The sequence below is a fragment of the Meleagris gallopavo genome, chromosome 3, assembly GCF_905368555.1.
Source record: "Meleagris gallopavo chromosome 3, MGAL_WU_HG_1.1, whole genome shotgun sequence".
In the NCBI taxonomy this organism is placed as follows: Eukaryota; Metazoa; Chordata; class Aves; order Galliformes; family Phasianidae; genus Meleagris; species Meleagris gallopavo.
This window is the reverse complement of record NC_139406.1, coordinates 61,119,651-61,137,750: the sequence shown is the minus strand read 5'-3', so window position 1 is coordinate 61,137,750 and position 18,100 is coordinate 61,119,651. Positions and strand designations below refer to the sequence as shown.

The 18,100-nt window shown below is 39.8% G+C and overlaps 1 protein-coding gene across 1 annotated transcript in view; it reads right to left on the bottom strand.

Annotated features, from left to right (window-relative positions):
- PREX2 (phosphatidylinositol-3,4,5-trisphosphate dependent Rac exchange factor 2) overlaps window positions 1-10,594 on the bottom strand; it is a 177,327-nt gene extending 166,733 nt beyond the window's left edge. The window contains exon 1 of the mRNA XM_085221224.1: window positions 10,056-10,594. Within this exon, the coding sequence (XP_085077350.1) occupies window positions 10,056-10,508 (453 nt within the window). The 5' untranslated portion in view covers window positions 10,509-10,594. The remainder of the gene's footprint in view (window positions 1-10,055) is intronic.
- Between the last annotated feature and the right edge of the window lie 7,506 nt (window positions 10,595-18,100).

Genomic DNA, 18,100 nt, shown 5'->3' with positions numbered 1-18,100 from the left:
CATTGCTCAGACCACAAAAGAATAAATAGGCATTAATCAGTAATGAACATTTCACAAAACATCAACTCTGCAGGTATGTGCCACTAATTCCCTCTATCATGTAAGGGTTTGACATGTTTTTAATGAATGCACTGCTTATACAATGCAGAGCTCTCAGCCTACACCTTGGATTTTTAAAGTCAAGTCCCCTTACCACACTCACGCTACAAAATCCAAGGACATCTCATACAGCTTGCTATTTCAGCTAGGCATCTGGATATACCATATGCTTAAATGCCTTGGGTAAGGTAACAGCACATGCTAAGCAATAAAGTGAAGTGATTTTCCAGTCTTGTTACACAAATTTATAGCATCCCAGAGATCAATCACTCGGTTACACAGTATATCATTTCAACTTTATAGCTTTGTGCTTTTAGTGCCCGATTTTTTCCAAAATGTTACATTTGGGATTAAGAAGTAAAAACACGGCCAATTAAATTCACAGAAGAACCTGAGAACATCCTGAAAGTGCATTAAAGGGGAGGGAAGAGATCTTACTTTCCATTCTTCAGCTTTGCACCTAGTACTTTCCAGCTTTTTTCATCAATACAGAACAGAAAGTTGCTGATTCCTATGATACCTTTTCTGAAGAACATACAAACTATACAATCAGTTTCAGGGGTTACTCCACTTTCATACTGTTACCTAGTAATCAGCATCTAACTTAATTCCCAATCTGGAATTTTTAGCTGGGTAACAGTATAAAACCAGCTTGTTTTAAATTGCTGCGATCTGGGGAGCAAAGAGCAACGAGGACACAAATACAGGTATCTCATCTACTTCACCAATCTGTGCCCATGACAAGGTGTTCTAAAGTAGACACGTGGCTTCCAAACTCACCTTTTGGTGCTTGCCAAACTGTTCCTAACCAAGCCCCAAGATACAAATTGCTGCAGGCTTTCTATGAGCACAACAACTGCAAGTCAGTAAGGCAAAGAATTAAGCTTTTCAAAGAGCTGGACATTTACAACAAGTACAGCAATTACAAGCACAAGTCTAGCCCAACTGAAACTACTCTCCAACAGGTTAGCCTTTTTGAGTTACAGTTTCTGAAATACACACCAACCATTTCATCTGGGGACTCAGGGGTCATAGCCACACGTATATTTCAAGTGTCACTTTCTGAGCTGTTTCTCAGACTGTGCAGTATATGACACTAGCTATTGTCCTTCAGCCAGCAACTCATGACCAGCCTTTAAGCTCTGAATAGTTGCTATCCAATTATATCTTCCTGTTTTTTTTTTTTTTTTGGTGGTGGTGTTTTTTGTTGGTTTTTTTTTTTTTTTTGACACAAATAAAAGCATCTTTAGTATCTCTCAAGAGGCTTCAAATATTGAGAATTTGTTATGGTCCAGCTCATGAGAAAATCAAGCGTTAGCCCCTAATATCTCAGTTCCCTCCCTAGAATGTGATAACTCAAGCTGTGAACAGACTGTGAAAGAACTACAGTAGCAGTAAGGCTTGTGCAAAATGAAACTGACTTTCGGGAGTTACCCTTAAAGTTCCTCAGATGTTGTTTCAAGCAGATATCCATTCCTCTAGCATCAATTATATATAAAGGGAAAGGACAATTTTGCTGTTGGAGTACTGAACTGGGAATCAAGACATCAGATTATATATCTGGCTCAGCTGCAAGCATCCTCTGGGACACAAAATCAAGTTCCATCTCTAAGTTTACCATTTGTAGAACTACTCAGATTTGATTTATTAATGACAGAAATGCACTGAGAGGTCTCTGAACACACAAAGAAAAATATTTCAGAACTGCCAGATTATCTGTTCCCTGAACAAAGGTAATACAGTGGGAAAATTATCTGTTTCTTCTACTATTTTGAACATTCATTTGCTGAATGGTGTAGTCTGTCCAACTGCACTGCAATTTCAGAGGACAGAGGAAACAAAAAAGAGGTACAACTCTGCGAAGTTTTGCTCCCCTGAAGAGCTCAAACTTTGAGACAGACAGTCTTTTTCCTTGTCATATCAATAAACTGCTAAAATGACAAGTCATGTAGGCAGGAAAGGACCTCCATAGTTCATCTGGGCCAATCACTTCATCAAAACAACATCAACTAGGACAGGCTGCTCAGTCTTGCCCAGCTGAGATTTGAAGAAACCATAGATATTCTACAGCCTACGATCAATCTGCTTCAGCGTTAGACCACCTTCATAGTCAAGAGTATTTTGCTCCTATTTTGAGTTGGAGTTTTCCATTTTCCATTGCATTTCCTTTGTCTACAGTGTATACCCTGAGAGGAAAGTGGCTCCATCTCCCTATCTCCATCAGAGAGCAGTTACAGCAATAAAAATTTCCTGAGACTTTGCTTCTTCAGGTAGAAGAAACCTCATTCTTTCAGCCTCTCTTCACAGATAGCATGCCTTAGGTCCTCATCATCTTCCTAGACCTCCTCTTGACATTCTCCAGTAAGCAAATTTCTTCTTTAAAGAAGGAGGCCAAAACTTGGCTCGCAAAATTCTTATAACACGCAGAAGACAGGAGAAAGAATTACTTCCCTCAGTCTGCTAACAGCCTGGCTAAAACAGCCCAGAATGCTGACTGCCTTCAGCAATGCAGAGCTGCACTCCTGTTCAAGTTCTTGTGCACAAGCACTCAGAAAGCCCTTTCTTTCAAGCTGCTTCTTAGCCTTCCCAGACTACACTAGTGGCACAGGGTCATTCCAGTCCTGGGGTAGGAGCTCTGCTGCTTTCACTGAACTTCATGAAGCTCCTCTCAGTACATTGCTACTGCCTGTTGATGTCCCAATAGCTGGTTGCAATTACCACTTTTTCCATTCAAAAGCATAGAGGCTGTTTTGAAGATGACTGACTGTATAATCTCCCAAAGGACTGAGGTGAGGCTGATGAACTTACACTTCTCCACATCCTCTTCCTTGACCTTCCTGAAGCTGTGCTGGAGACTTGTATTTTCACAGCCTTTTGGAACTCCCCACAATCTCCATGACCACTCAAAGATGAAAGAAAGGCCTCACAATGACATTGGCCAGCTCTCTCAGATGCATCCCATTAAGACTCAGACTTCCCTATATCTGCTTGCTTTATGTGCTTTATAAACATGCTTCCTTCTGCTGAAGGCAGTGACACCTTCCCACAAAACCAGTGAGTGGGCTTTGACAGGACTACAGGAAACTCTTCTGTGAAAACTCCAGAAGAAAAAGCACGGAGTACCTGAGAATTTTCTGTGACCCTCTTCACAAGGCCTGCCCCGCTGAGGATCAGGCACACATTTTCCTTAGTCCCTTCTTCCTAACAATGTATTTTTGAAAGCCCCTTTCGCTGGCCTTCACAGCTATCGTTTCAGTGCCAGCTGCATTTGGACTTTGCTATCTCTATTTTTACAAGACTTCATATTCCTCCTCAGTAGCCTGTCTCTAAGCACAGTTTTGGGTCCCACACCAATGCACGCAATCTATTCACCAAAGAAACGGACAATTCTGTTCAGTTGAAAATAGAATCATAGAATGGCCACAATGATCATGTAGTGATCTAGACACCTACTATATTCAGGGTCACCAACCACCAGACCAGGCTGCCCAAAGCCACATCCAGCCTCGCCTTGAATGCCTTCAGGATGGGGCATCCACAGCCTCCTTGGGCAACCTGTTCCAGTGCATCACCACCCTCTGTGTGAAAAACTTCCTCCTAATATCTAACCTAAACCTCACTATCTTAATTTAAAACAATTCCCCCTCATCCTATCACTATCCACCCTCATAAACAGTCATTTACAGAAAACTGGACAAATGTGTATAGTCTAGATTTAAAGCAGGAACAGGAAAATAATTAGAAATCCTGAAAAAGAATATCCACGACTACAGATGAATGCGAACTTGTTCAATATACTTATATAAGATAGAGCCTAAATTAATAATTTAAATTATCCTGCTCAGCTGTATACTTTATTCATGAGCAGACCAATCCCTTCCCAAACAGAGACATATACTTAACATACAGACATATGGCTAATAGCCCTCTACTGACTGGCAAGTTGCCCCCACCTGTATCTTAGGTCAACTACAGCCAGTTAGGATTTGTTTATTTTGGCCGAAATACATTTCCTTTTTGTTTCCAATGTGAAGAACTTCTCCATTCCCCCTATACAGTAATACTGTCACTAACTTGGAATTCCCTTGTTTTGACAAATTTATTCTTCATGCTAACCCAACCAAAAACCTATTAACCTCAGAATGCATAGTTTCAAACCACTTGCTGTTTTAAAATGGTGACAAAAATTGCTCCTGAAGAGATTTGAAAAATACGTCTCCATAAATACTTAAAATCACTTCAAATGGGGTACCATTCAACAGTGTTAGGCTGCACAGAGTAACTTAGCTTGGATTTATGAATGAATGATTCCTCCAAATTGTCTTAAATAGCAGCTCACTTCAAAATCTTGTGAAATATATGGGACAGAAGAGCTTAGACTGAACTATAAGGCAGACCAAAAGAATAACTGAAAAACTACAAGCACAGTGATATTTAGGAATACAGATAAATCAAGAAGTTAAACTGTATAAGATCCTAAGCATATCATCCTCTTCAGTATGCTACATCTCAGCCTATAATAAGTCTTATGAAAAGTTTATTAGATGCTATGAAAAAAGATTTCTCTTTTCAGTATTTTAAATGTTTCCCTGAACGTATAAAAAAACATCTTTCTTAAAAAGCAGCTTTTCAAAATAGTGTAAATACATCTGAGAGCAGTAAGGGAAAATCCATTGAAATGTATCAAATATTTATCAGTAGTGCTGTATAATTAACTGTGCTTCCAAACAAGATAGATACACGCTTGAAAATACTTTTGAAAAAATAGTTTTTGCTATTTTCGTACCTTCTGCAAACTGTGCAAGGTTCTGTGCTCAGCTAGCAGAGATGTGAGTAATCTCTTCTTGCTAATTCACTCTACAAAGCAAGCTTTCAATGTTGAAGATGGGGGTTACACAGAATTAAACAGCTTTTAAGCACTTACCCCTACTCTGACAAAGACCACAGGTGGTGTAATTGATATAGCCAACTAAGCCAAATAAGAATAGAATACCATATTCAGTATTTTGTAATGCTTAGACGTGTTAAAAAAACAGCAGAAATTGGAAGTGAATGGAAAAGATATTGACTTTCTATGGTAATTGTGCTTGCACTTCCTTTTGACTTTTTATGATGAAGTAGCCATAGAATGTTGCTTTTCTTTTCCTGAAGAGAAAGGAAATCACATAAGCTTATCAAAAAAATGCAGCCTGCTAAAACCCTTCCCCTTCCATTCATTTAAATCCCTTTTATTTAAAGTAATTATGCAAACCATTATGAAGTTACTAATCATTACTGTAATTGAGATATATATAACATAACCTGTGTAACACAGAAATTCACACATACAAAAAACAACACAAAGCCATAAAAGATCATCTTAAAATGGCTCTTCTGTCAAAGGTCCAACACTGAATTGCATCATCTAGCATAACCATTGGGGAGTTTCAATCCAGGACAAAATATCTACTGCCAATCTGAAGTGGTAGAGCTGAATTTGACTAAGGCTTATGTGGACTCTCAATTACTATTAATCACCTGTCCAGCTAATTAGTCTGCTAAACAATCAGAGAAATACCTACTGAGACAGGAGAAAGGAAAGGTACAGCATGGAAGGGAAATACAGATCCCAAGGTGTCACACAGACACTGCGAAGGCTGGGCAGTAAACCTTAGGAACAAAATCTCCTTATGCCCATTGAAAAGCAAGGATTCTGCTTCCCTTAACAGAGCACATTCACAGAAAACTAACCCTCTTTCACTTTAGTGTAAGCAGAAGGGAGACAAGATAGTACAGTAGAATCTAATGGAATTAACCACAAATTTGAGAATTAACTGACAGAAGTACATGAAGAGATTCTGTAAACCATGGTATATTCTACATAACTGGTGTCTTTTTCTTCCAGCTGTCTCAGGATCTAACAAGTTGCCCAGATCTATGCCATGGGGTTTTGGAACACTTACACAACTGCTAACATCTGCTGCTATTCCTATCAATGTCAAATTTGTCAGAACACAGAACTGCATCAGAAAAACAATCCTTATCATGTATAAATAAACTCTACTTCCACAGCTTCCCCCAAAAGTACCAAATGTAGTAGATCTAATGCACATCCAATTTCTATTCTTAAATTGCTCTCTTTCCTTAAGCATATTTTAACAAATTGTACTTTGCCTATACCCCTGCAACATACCTTGGTTTGCTGTTATTGAATCAGCAAGAAATAAAGCTATAACTAAGCCTCAAACCAAGTTACAAAGTAACAAATTAAGCCAGTCACTATTTAGTACCTCTCTATTATCAAACAATTTTTAAATTCTCAGCAACTTCTAACTCTAGTTTTACTGGTTTCTTTACTACTGGTATGTAGAGATTTCAGATGAGTAACTGATTTTATGTAGAAAATGAAACTTAAGAAAGCATAAAGCTAATTACTTTTTAATAATTCATTAAAACATCAAGTATATTCATCAGCATAGAATACTGGATCAACAGTAATCTTGGGAAAGCTTATTTGGCTTTACTTAACTAGTCATGCTATTTCTGAAGGAAAACATGAAATTTTCACTACGTTTACACAGAGAGCGCTAAATAAGTACTTCATTTTCTGAAAAGAATGAAATAGATGAGGTATATATCCCCTCCAGAGAGAACTTGGTGGGGAAATAAATAAATAAATAAATAAAATGGTTCTCCTCTATTCTTCTGTATTCAGATACTGCTTCTACTTCATTAGAAAACAGAGTTTTCTTTCTTGGAAGATGACATGACCCCCAGAGAAGTACGATCCAGCACCAGAAAAATCCCAATTGGTATTTTAGCCAGTGAAATATTAATATCTTGCAATAGAAACCTCATACTATAGGCCATGATAAACTCCACCCGTAGATACAGTTTTCAAAAATGCTTTAGTGCCTCAGCTAAGTTCCTCTATCAGTAGATACAGCTATTTCAAGAAATGCTGAATGCTAACAAGAACAAAAACTCAGGTAATGAAATGACAGTGCAAGCATTCTAATGAAATGTTTGAAGGAAAAGTTTAAGCTACTCTTCCTGATTTCCTGAGCGTATATACTCTCTCTTATGTTGCTGTGACTATTGGGGGACTTAAGTTTATCCACTTTGTGCACATCTCCAGACCTCATTCAGGTGGACCAAAAATTGTTACTGCTCAGTATTATTGATATATCAACACACCATGCTACTACAGTTTATTCCCGGAAGATTCAGGCGAGCTGAAAAAGTAGTATTAATACAAACAAATCTTTTCACACTGATGTGATCTGTGACTAAAGCAGATTAAAAACAATACTGTATTTACAGAGCATAAAACCAAGAGGGTAATGATCTCACATGGGAACGATTCAGCTCCAACTATCTAGACAAATAATGAACCTATTAAATCTGCTTTGCACTTCATAGACTTGTAGACTTCTGACAGAATACACAAACCAACTGCAGAATGAACCATCACAGCAGAACAGGATAACAAAAGCATTTTAATTAACCATTAAGAAATTTGTCTTTGATGAGATGCTTTTTAATCTCAATATAAACTGAAGAACGTAAATAGTTTTAACAAACAATAGACATCCCCCAGGAAAATGATCAAAGCATTTCTCACATAGATATACACCAGAAAAGCTATTCCTTCCTTAAAATCTCTTCATTCTCCAGCCAGCCACCAGTTGTAGCAGGTAAACATCATTCCCCATGATTATCAACAACACAGGTTTCCTCTTTCCATTGTGAAGTTAAATCAGGTTTACGCTCCCCTTCACATCTGCTTATATTACATACTGCCCATTGCAACTGCGAATTTTTGCCTCAGCCAAAGGGCAGTGCATGCTATCAATACTCTTCAAAAGACTCACGAAGTATTCAAGAACAAGGTATGGTATGACATACATCATACTTCCTCACAAATCCCATACATGTGTTGTCCCTGAACAATGGATGGAAGAAAATTGAATTTTTCTGTCTCTTAATATAACTGCTTTCACAACTGGGTATGCGCACAAAATGACAATTTCAGTCCAAATGGGTGAAAAGTTAATTCTCTTCTCCACTGCTACAACTCCACAGGAACCATACACATCATAAAACCTTAAGTTCTGTAACCCTGCAGAAGAAATAAGCCCTAATCCTGACACCACACTTGTTCTAAGTGACTATTCCGGTTCCTATTAACTTCATGCAAACTGCAAGAAAGACTACAAACAGCTTCAGCTTTTCATTCATAAAGGAAACCAAGCTTCTAGCACAGTGAGATCCAGTGACATTGTTGAGACCTGGAAACCAAGCTATTAACTTCACCATCTTGAGCTGTCTCTAGTTTAACAAGGACCCTGCAAAATAGGATAGGATTTGGACAAAAAAACAGTCAGCACTGAGATCCCACACTATTGCTGGGGGAGTCTGGTTCCAGTCCACACTCATCAATACCCAACGTGCTTGAAGAGAAAATCTTTCATCTTCATCCAAAAGGAACACAATCTGTATGCCCTAAGACAACTTCATGATGAGAAGATCTAGCCTCTGGACCAAGAAACAGCTAAGTAACAAGCACACTGATGACATGTAATAGATGGGATTGGTCTTCATCCTGGAGATTACTCCAGAGTCGTTCCCCTCACAAAATCCACCACCATGCTCAACAGCAGTTGCAGCAGACATGCCAAGGGAAAGCTCAGAAAATATTTCTTCAAACCAAGGCTGAGGTACAATTAAAGAACATGACATCTTCCTGTGAAGGATTTAAATCTCTGAACTATCACTTGAGTTCGCTTCACAAACAAATGAATATAAAAACACATGACAGAACTATGCATAACTCCAATGTTCCTCCTTTTCTCCATGTGATTTTTATTTCTTTTCTACAGTAGGTAAAATCTAATTGTTAAAAGGAAACAAAATAAAACAATTGCACTCTCAAATATGCATGTTTAATGTTAAGAAATAAAATAGAAAACATATTGGACCGTTTACCATTTTTCATGGTTCTGCTGAGGATAAACATATGGGGAAAATAAGCTACTCTGTAGATCTTATTTCACTCCTGTGTCTGTGCTTTTATTCTCTCTGTCACAGCCAAGTTGAGAGTTTCCTCTTTCATGATAATAAGCTGAAAGTTCACAGATCTCAGAGCAGCAAAGCAGGAAATTTGCAGTATGAAGGATTTCCCCTCTTCAATAGGACAAGGGAGGAGAGGAAAGTACATGGGGCTACTGTGAAAGATCCGCAAAGTTAACAAGATAGAACTGAAGGATGCAGTTTAGCGACACAATGGCGGTGAGGGGTTGATAGTTGGACTTGGTGACCTTAGTGGTCTTTTCCAATCTTAATGATTCCATGAGTTGGACATACTCATCTCAGGAGGTCCTGAGGTGACGCTCTGGCACTTTGTGCAAAAGAAACACCACAGGCATCTGTTAAGTCATCGCTGTTCTTCTATTTTTCCTCAAAGAGTGAAAACTTCTGGCTTCCCAGCTGGAAGCTACCTGGCACAACACTCACCCACAGCGACAGCCAGCTGCAGGAGAAGCAAGGGCTGCTGCAGCCCGGCTCTGCCCACAGCACGCTACCTTCCAGCTGACCCCGCATCACAAGACAGGAACGAAGCCACATGTGGCTTTAATGCCAAGCAGCTGCTCCACACCAGCACCCCTCCGTCCCCGCCTGACCCCGCCCCGATGCCTTTCGGGGACTATTGCAAAGAGCAGAACGGACGCGAGCCCGGCAGCCGGGACAGACCCGAACGCAGCACGCTGCCCCTCAGCCCCATGTCCGGAGAAGTGAGGTCATCCGGGCTAGCTCCAGAGAAGGGCAGCCGGAGAGTACCCGCTCTGCAGCCGTCTCGAAGCGCCTCAGCCCGCTCTCCCCTCAGCGCAGCTCGGCGGCAAACGCCTTTCCCGGCGGGAAAGGGCCCCGCCACTTTCCCGCGGGCTGAGGCGAGCTGAGCCCCCCGCGCTGCTCACCGACACTAGGAACTCCAGCGTGCCCACGTAGTCCCGCTCCGTCTTGAGCAGCTCGTTGAGGACGCACACGCGCAGGCGAAGCTGCTTCTCCAAATCCTTCCCGCTCTCTCCCTTGCCTTCCCCTTTGCTTTCCTCCGTCATGGTGCGGCGCGGAATAGCGGGGCTCGCAGCCGGGCTGCCGGCGAAAACAACAAAAGATCCCGCGGAGCTGCGCGGCCGGGCCCGGCCCCCGCGGGTGCTCAGGCACAGAGCAGCCCCAGCGCCGGCTTCTGGAGCCGCCCGAGCTCCGCAGGCGAGTAGCCTGCCCGGTGCGCGCTCCTTTCCCGTCAGGAAGGGGACGCAGCCTGGAGGAAACGAGCGGTCACTGGTTCCCAGCTCGCCCCGTTCGCTGAGAGGCTGGAAAGCCTCCGCCGCAGCCCAGACTTGGACATTAATCAAAAGCTCTGTATCCATGTGACTCCAACCCCTTCCCCCCCTGCGCTAGATCTCAGGAAAAAGGAAAGGAAACAACTTCGGGGAAGATTGCGTGCCAGCAGCTTGCCTGTTTCGCACACAAGCTGCGAGCTCCGGTTTGAGGCTAATTGGAGATCTCCAGCAACACAGCACAAGAATTATAAAAATGTCCCAGCGAGCTGGCTGGCCAGGGAACCAGCAGTTGTTTGTGGTTTGTTCCAATCCTCAGCAAAAAAGCCATTTCTGCTTCCCCTTTCACACCTTCCCACGAGGCAGATAGTACAGATACACTCACGTGTGACTGCGTGTTGCACTCTGCTTCTGAGCAAATACAGAGGTGAGAACATCTATGTGCTAAGTAGGTGCAAACAGTATATTCTACAATAGGTACAGAAAAGTTCTTCTGACATACTTATTGTTTGTTGAAACACAATTCTATAAAATCCCCAGGTTACAGTGATCTTGTCTACACTGGAAGTTCAGATTTTCATAATACGTTATTAGAGGAAAAGAGATGCAATAACTTTTTCAGTCAGTAACAACTGTATAACTACCTCTTCCAAGAGGAAACGCGTGGGGCACTGAGGGATGTGGTTTTGTGGGCACAGCAGTGATGGGTTGATGGTTGGACTAGTTGATATTAATTGGTCATTTCCAATCTTAATCATCCCGTGATCTTTCATTTCTTGAAACGTCAGGATGCTATAGTGTGAATTTTGAGCTCATTGGTGAAAAGCTGAAGGTTTCTCTGACTAGTTCTTCAGTCTGAAACTGGAAAGAAAACCCACATACTCATGTTCAAGATTCCATATCCAAGTGCCTAAACCTGCAACATCCTAAAAGGAAGGAAGAGAAATGAGCGTAAAACTCTTCTACAGCCACAGTGCAAACTGACACAGCAAGAAGAATCCCTAGTGAGACAGTTTAGGGAAAGACATTTGCATTCTGATAATGAAAAATTATGTAGCTGTCAGCCTCAGACTCCATTGGGAAACAGCAAATACAGTTCTAACAATATATTCCTCTGCAAGCTGAAATGAGAATGCAGGGAATCTGTACACACTGAAAGAAAAAGGCATTCATACCCTTTTCTAAACAGAACACAGCACCCTCCCATTAGGCAAGCTTGCATGCTTGCCTACTGAGCTTGCCCCTTCAGTGAAGTTTGGGACTCACATTCCAAAACCAGACGTTCTGATTTTCATGAAAATGTTTTTGAGAAGCTTACTCCCCTGCCAAATCTGTTCACATGGACTGATGGGTTCAAAATGGACTGGGACAGAGAAGCTGATATAGTCCAATCGTTGAAGCTTTTTTTCCTTAGGAAACCTGCCTGAAATAAACTGGTGGTTGGCTGGAGACTTTCCTCACCCTCTCTAGTGGGATCCACAGTGGCACAGACCCAAAGTTCCAAAAGTCTGTGGTGGTGTATGCCTTGGACCTGAGGAGAAGATTAAGTGCTTCACACTTGCGTGCACTAGCACCAAGAGGGCTGATGCTCTGGTAGTAAGGAAAAAATAAAAGAAAAAGTCCATGATGAAACCAGTTTTCTTAAGTGATAACTACCTAACTACCAAAGAGATCCAAAACCACTGGAGAAGAACACTAAGCCACTACTTTCCTCACTCCTAAAAACATGCAGGTGCCCTCTCTCTGCCAGATACCTCAAAATAGTTACGTTTCCTGTCAGCAAGCACCATCCCTTCCCCTTGGGAGTACAGGTTCTGGATTTGGACATTCCCTTTTGCTCTTGCCTTCAGCCAGTGTGCCATTACTTTTCACAGCCTGCATGCATTCTCACAGATCTAGATGAAGGCTAGAGGAGTCAAGGAGCAGCAGCATAGGGTTGTTTTCTCATTATCTAGAGAATAAGAATTCCTCTCCTTCAAATATTTATCATTTTATTTGCAGAATCTCTTAAGTTTAAGTGATCCTGTCTCTGTCTACATTCCTGTGATCCTTGCACACTCTTGCTCCTTAATTCAAGTATGCTTCATGTATTTGGGCCAGCAAAAGCATTACTGACAATACGGAAGAGTTTTATGACTGACTTCAAGCCACTGAACACAAAGCCCACAGGAGATACACAGTGACCAGGGAAAGGTTCTAAATACCAGGCACAATCTATGAAAAACGTACAATCATACAAGCTTCATCAATTTTCCTGATAACTTGCCTGAAGTACTAAAAACAAAGACAAATTGCTCTTTCCCCCTAGTCTCGGGGAAAAGCTAAATTGCTCTGTTATTTTCACTCCAACAAAACTGGAAAGAAAGAATAAAATGAAAGGTAGGACATGCACACATCATAAAAATTCAGCTCAAACAAGGCATGAGCAATAGAAAACCAGGTTTTGTCCTGTAATTTACCAGGCAACCTGAATAATAGATAGCACCATCTATATAAAGACATAAGTTTGGTGAAGTCTCAAAAAACAGATTCTTCCCATTTATCAGTGCTACACCACCATCTCTTCAGAATGCATCAAGAGTTATTCTGGTCCAAAGGTACTTGAAGGCCAAGTCTGAATTCTATTTAAAGAGTCCCAGTGAAAAAAAATATGGCACCACACAGCTTTTGGCCTGCTTATGAAATCACAATCATTAGGTATGGACAGGACCTCTGAAGACCTTCTAGTTCACCCCCATGCTCAGGCAGCATCACCTACAGCAGGCTGCCCAGGACAGCAGGACAGGCTGTCCAATCTGATTTTGATCATCTCCACAGATGGGGACTCTTCCCTCTGGACAGCTTGTCTCACTGTGTGACCAGTGTTATACAGCATTTCCGCTCATGTTCAATGAGAATTTAATGTGCTCATTCCCTGTTTTACTTTTAGTAAGTACTTATGAGAATGATCTGGCTCCTGTACTCTCCCATACTTCAAAACATTGATAAAACTGCTCATAAGCTATTCTCCAAGCTGAACGTTATCATCTCTCTCTCTCCTCATATGTAAGATGCTCCAGTCCCTTACTTATATTTGTGGTCCTATCAGATAACTTGGAACAAGGGGACATTAAGCCCCTAATGCATAAGAGACTGTTATAAGTAAAGGTCAGTGATCTGCCACAACACCTGTGTACCCTATTGGAAAACTGCATGGATTTCTTTATGTACTGCTACTGAACAATGGCTACCAGTGCAGGAGATTTCCAGGATCCCAGGTAAAAGCAATCAAACATTCTGCAGGGTATCCTGTCATGTGTCACAGCATTGTAAAGGAGTCTTCAATCTAGCTGGGAACTTTAAGTTGCCTTCAGAGAAAGCCAAAATAAATTTCTGAAGCTGTATCAGTAGATAGGATTGCTTACTTCATAAGCTTTTCACTAACACCAAAAACTTCTCTCTCCAAGCTTAGTTTTCCAGAAGGGCAGAAAAAAAAGACAGTCTAGCAGAAGCAAGCCATTTCTGCTGTCCTTGTAGAAGACACTATAGGGGGGGTTCCTTTTCTCTGGGTAATCTTGAAAATATAGCAGTTTCTCCCAGTCTAAGCTCCCTAAGCTGTCCATGCAATGCAGAAATTGCTATCAAAGCTATCAAAATTAGGTGTTTTCCCAGAGCACTACCAGAATTAAAAATACACACAAATGTTTAAGAGACCCATCCAAGAAATGTGATTAAGCAGCAACATTCCAAAGTTTATCTGAATAAAACTAGTCTGTTTACAGGTGTCTCTAGTACTGTATTAAACAATGAAAAGGTTACTATGTAAGAGACTAGCTGTAAATTGTTATGAGCTAAGCTTGACACACTGCAGTGTATCATTCACCACAAAGTTTACACTGAACAATCTTCGTGGCCACAGATTTAAAAAACAAGTCATTATTTGTACATATTAGACCGAAGTATTCACTTTTGTAATCTTCCTTTATGGCATTTCTTAAGGAAGATGAAAATACTGTAACCACAAAGACATTTAAATGGCCCCAACCTCCGTAAGATTTCTTAGTAAGCTCATGTAATCAAAAGGTTTCTTCAAGTATTCTGACTACCAACTAGCTCCCCACCAAAAAAAAAAAAAACCCTAGACTGCTATTACAATCCAAGCTTGAATACGCTGGACTTCACCACACACATTTTCCACAAACTGCTAGTAATGGTACATATTTGTATAAAAGGCTTTCAGTTATTTTATTCCATCCAGCATAGGAGATGCAGCAAACAAACCTGACAATCAGCTTTCCTGTGTAAGCAAAGAACTGCTGCACAATTTATTAAAAAATTTAGATTATAACTTCATGTAATTGAAGGAATGGTTTTTGCTATTAGAATCGATTGTACCTTTAAGGAACACTGCAGCAAGAAGCCATACAAGTGTCAAAATGGCAAACAATCACTACAGATTTTTGTTTGGTTGGTTGGTTTTTTTTAAGAAGAACATCTAATGTAAGCCAACATGCCTCCAGAACCTCATGACAGTAATGATGTTAACTCACACACCTTTGAACCTAGAGTGGTATTAAAAAAAAAAAAAAAAGCCATGAAATAAAATGGCCAGATCATCTCAGGAAATGGTTAGTTTAGGAAAAAAGACCTTACGTGAAGCTAGTACAAATGCTGTCCACTAGGTTCTACACCAGCTTAGTGTACCTTGATGAAAGTCATTTAAACGAAATCTTATTGTACTTCGTATCTGCATAGAAGGGTAGAATGGACAGCTAGGGACAGTTAACTCCACCTTCATTTCAAGAGGACATCGGATTGATTACAGCCTCTTCACACAACCTCTTAAAACTGATATGAAATTGAACGAAAATTAATTATAAACCAAGCAAGTTGAAATAAGCTGAATACAGTTTATCCAAGTGATTTTATAGAACCTTACATCTTGGTGAGAAGTAAAACAAATAAACCTTGGAGTATGCAAGATCTTTATGTTCCTAGTCAGATTTATATCACTCTGGCCTCTTCATGGGGAAAAAAAGACACCATAACTGATTAAAGCACCTTTTTGATCTGCTGTGACTTGGAAGCACCACAGAACAATCAAACAGGCTGAGAAACAAGACATTACATGCAACCTGACAAAAATAACTCAATCACTTTTTAGGCTTTTTGAAAAAGGACAATAAAGCAAAAATGAATATAAAGAAAAGCATAGTGAGCTTCCATTTAATTTACTTGAAGGTATACATAATTTTTAAAATCTGTAGTAAAAAGCTACCTAAGAGCAAAGCATCACAATGGACGTTTTAAACTCCTTGGACAGCTTACACTGGGAATATAGACTATTGGTTACAGAAATAGTCTTTAAAAACTTCCAACCGGAAATCTTTAAGTGAAAATGGAGCTCATGTTCTAGCAAGTTCTCCAAAGACAATATCATGTTAGTAGTCAAGTAGAAGATAGGAGTAAGTAAGTTTCCAGCGCTAGGAGTTGAACCATTAACCATATAAATATGCCCAACCATTCTGCAACATTTAGAAGATGGAAAAAACGTTAGATTCATCAGTGGGTAGAGATGATGGTGAGGCACTGGCACAGGCTGCCCAGAGAGGAGGTGGAGTCATCAACTCTGGAGGTGTTCAAGAAATATGGAGATGTGGCACTGATGGACATGGGTTAGTGTGAATGGTAGGGATAGGCTGATGGTTGGACTAGATGATCTTAGTGTTTGCCAACATTAATGATTCTAGGATACATGTTACAAGATAAATGCATCTGTATCTGACTTCTGTAGCCTTCCTTTGACCACCAGTACTTTAAGCCCACCTGAAGGCCTTCTTTCACTCAGCTTAAAGTATTCTTGATACAAAACATCATCAAGGCAGTTTCCCTGTAATTTTATTAATCTGAGTGAGAAACTTCTGTCCCACAAAATGCAAGAGACTTGCTACTGTTGTTCAGGAGTCAATACACTAAGTGTTTTATTCAGCAAATCTTTGTTTTGCTGCTGTCTAGAAAACTGGGTTTTTCCTCATTGTTTTAATACTTACTCTCATACAATGACTTAGATTACTTTTTCAGCTTTTTCTAATGTGTAAAAAAGGTTACTAATTTCTTATCATAGCAAGCACAGTGTAAGGCACTGTCAATATTTGCTGAAAAATCTTCATACTAGAACAAGAAAGGCTGCTAATTCAGTATAAAATGCTTATGTCTTGCTTTGATTTCCAGGTGAAATTAAATTCTTTGTCATAATACTCAAATATCATCAATTGAAAGACCAGGACAAAAAAACCCTCAATTCCCACTTTGTCAGAAATTATTTTGTGCAGGCACTTGCATGTTTCAGGTGGGGGTGGGAAGACAAGGAGAGGTAACATAAAGCAGATGTTGAGAAACAAGCTATACGTACACGTAAGCAGAATACAAGTCACATTGGTAACATTAGCACAAACAAACAGCATTTGATAAGTTCCATCATTTCTATTTTGCTTTAACTAACTGATACTTGCACTTGTATCTCTTTGCTTCTGCCAAAGCAAGAGTAAATACAGACTGTTCAAGTTATGATGTGCTACAAGGTATGTGGCAGCAAAGCTTCTTTTTCTTCCTAGTTTCTTTTGTCATGCAACAACTTCCACAGATAATAAAAAACAGCTGAGATGCTAAGTTCACTAGTTAAAGTACAGAACAAACTGTCATTATACACCAGAGATTTAATGCTGATGATACCCAAAGCAGATATTTTCTATTTCCAAGCCTCTGAAGAGTATAAGCATGGAGCAAGGAGTAGTTTGAAAGCATTCCAAGTTAGAGGTTCTAGCAAAACCAATAAATAAAGAAAAGATGAACTTACATTACACTGAAAAACTCTTGTTTTATTTTGATGGGCCCAATTTCTTTATCAAGGAGCTGAAAGAATGATAACTACCATGGAGAAACCTAAATAAATATGTTGTTCCTTTAGTAGGATTGTTACTATTAGAAGATTAAGAGTCTGAAAAATTAATCCTTGAAAAATCTTCTTTTCATCAAAATTAATTAGCAGAAAAACGGTAGGACTGGACACACCTAGAAAGACTAAGTACAGCTGATAACTACTAAGTTCTATATAAAATTGAAGCCATTCCATTTATGAGAGCAGGATTTTCATGAAATTTAAATAGTAAGTTTACCAAAGCAACAACTTTCTTTATAGCAAGTTATCTCACAGACTGTGGAGAGAGAATATCAGAACATACAAATCCATTTGTTCAAACATAGAATAAAAGATTCTGCAGCCAAAGCCATGTGCTTTAACCATGAAACGAAACAACACAGTTTGATCAATGGCCAACACAAATCATCATAACTCCATTAATTTTGCTCACCATTAAAGACTCAAATGAAATATGGACTAGCAATCTAATCATACTTGAACTATTACCCATTTATTTTACCTATGTAAGTACAAAAAGAACAATCATTACCAGGGATTTGCAGTAGTTACTTGGTAGCAGAAAAGCTGCTATTTTACAGCACATTCCTACAACACTTTTCTTCTTGGGGAAGATAAGAAAAGGACAAAAAGCATTAAAAAACAGAAAAGAAAAATCACTACCATAACTTTTATACATTAAACAACAGTTCTTGATAGGTCTACTTAGTTCGTCACTTACAAAAGGATTACACAATAAAGTCTGCAATATTCCTTAAATAAAATA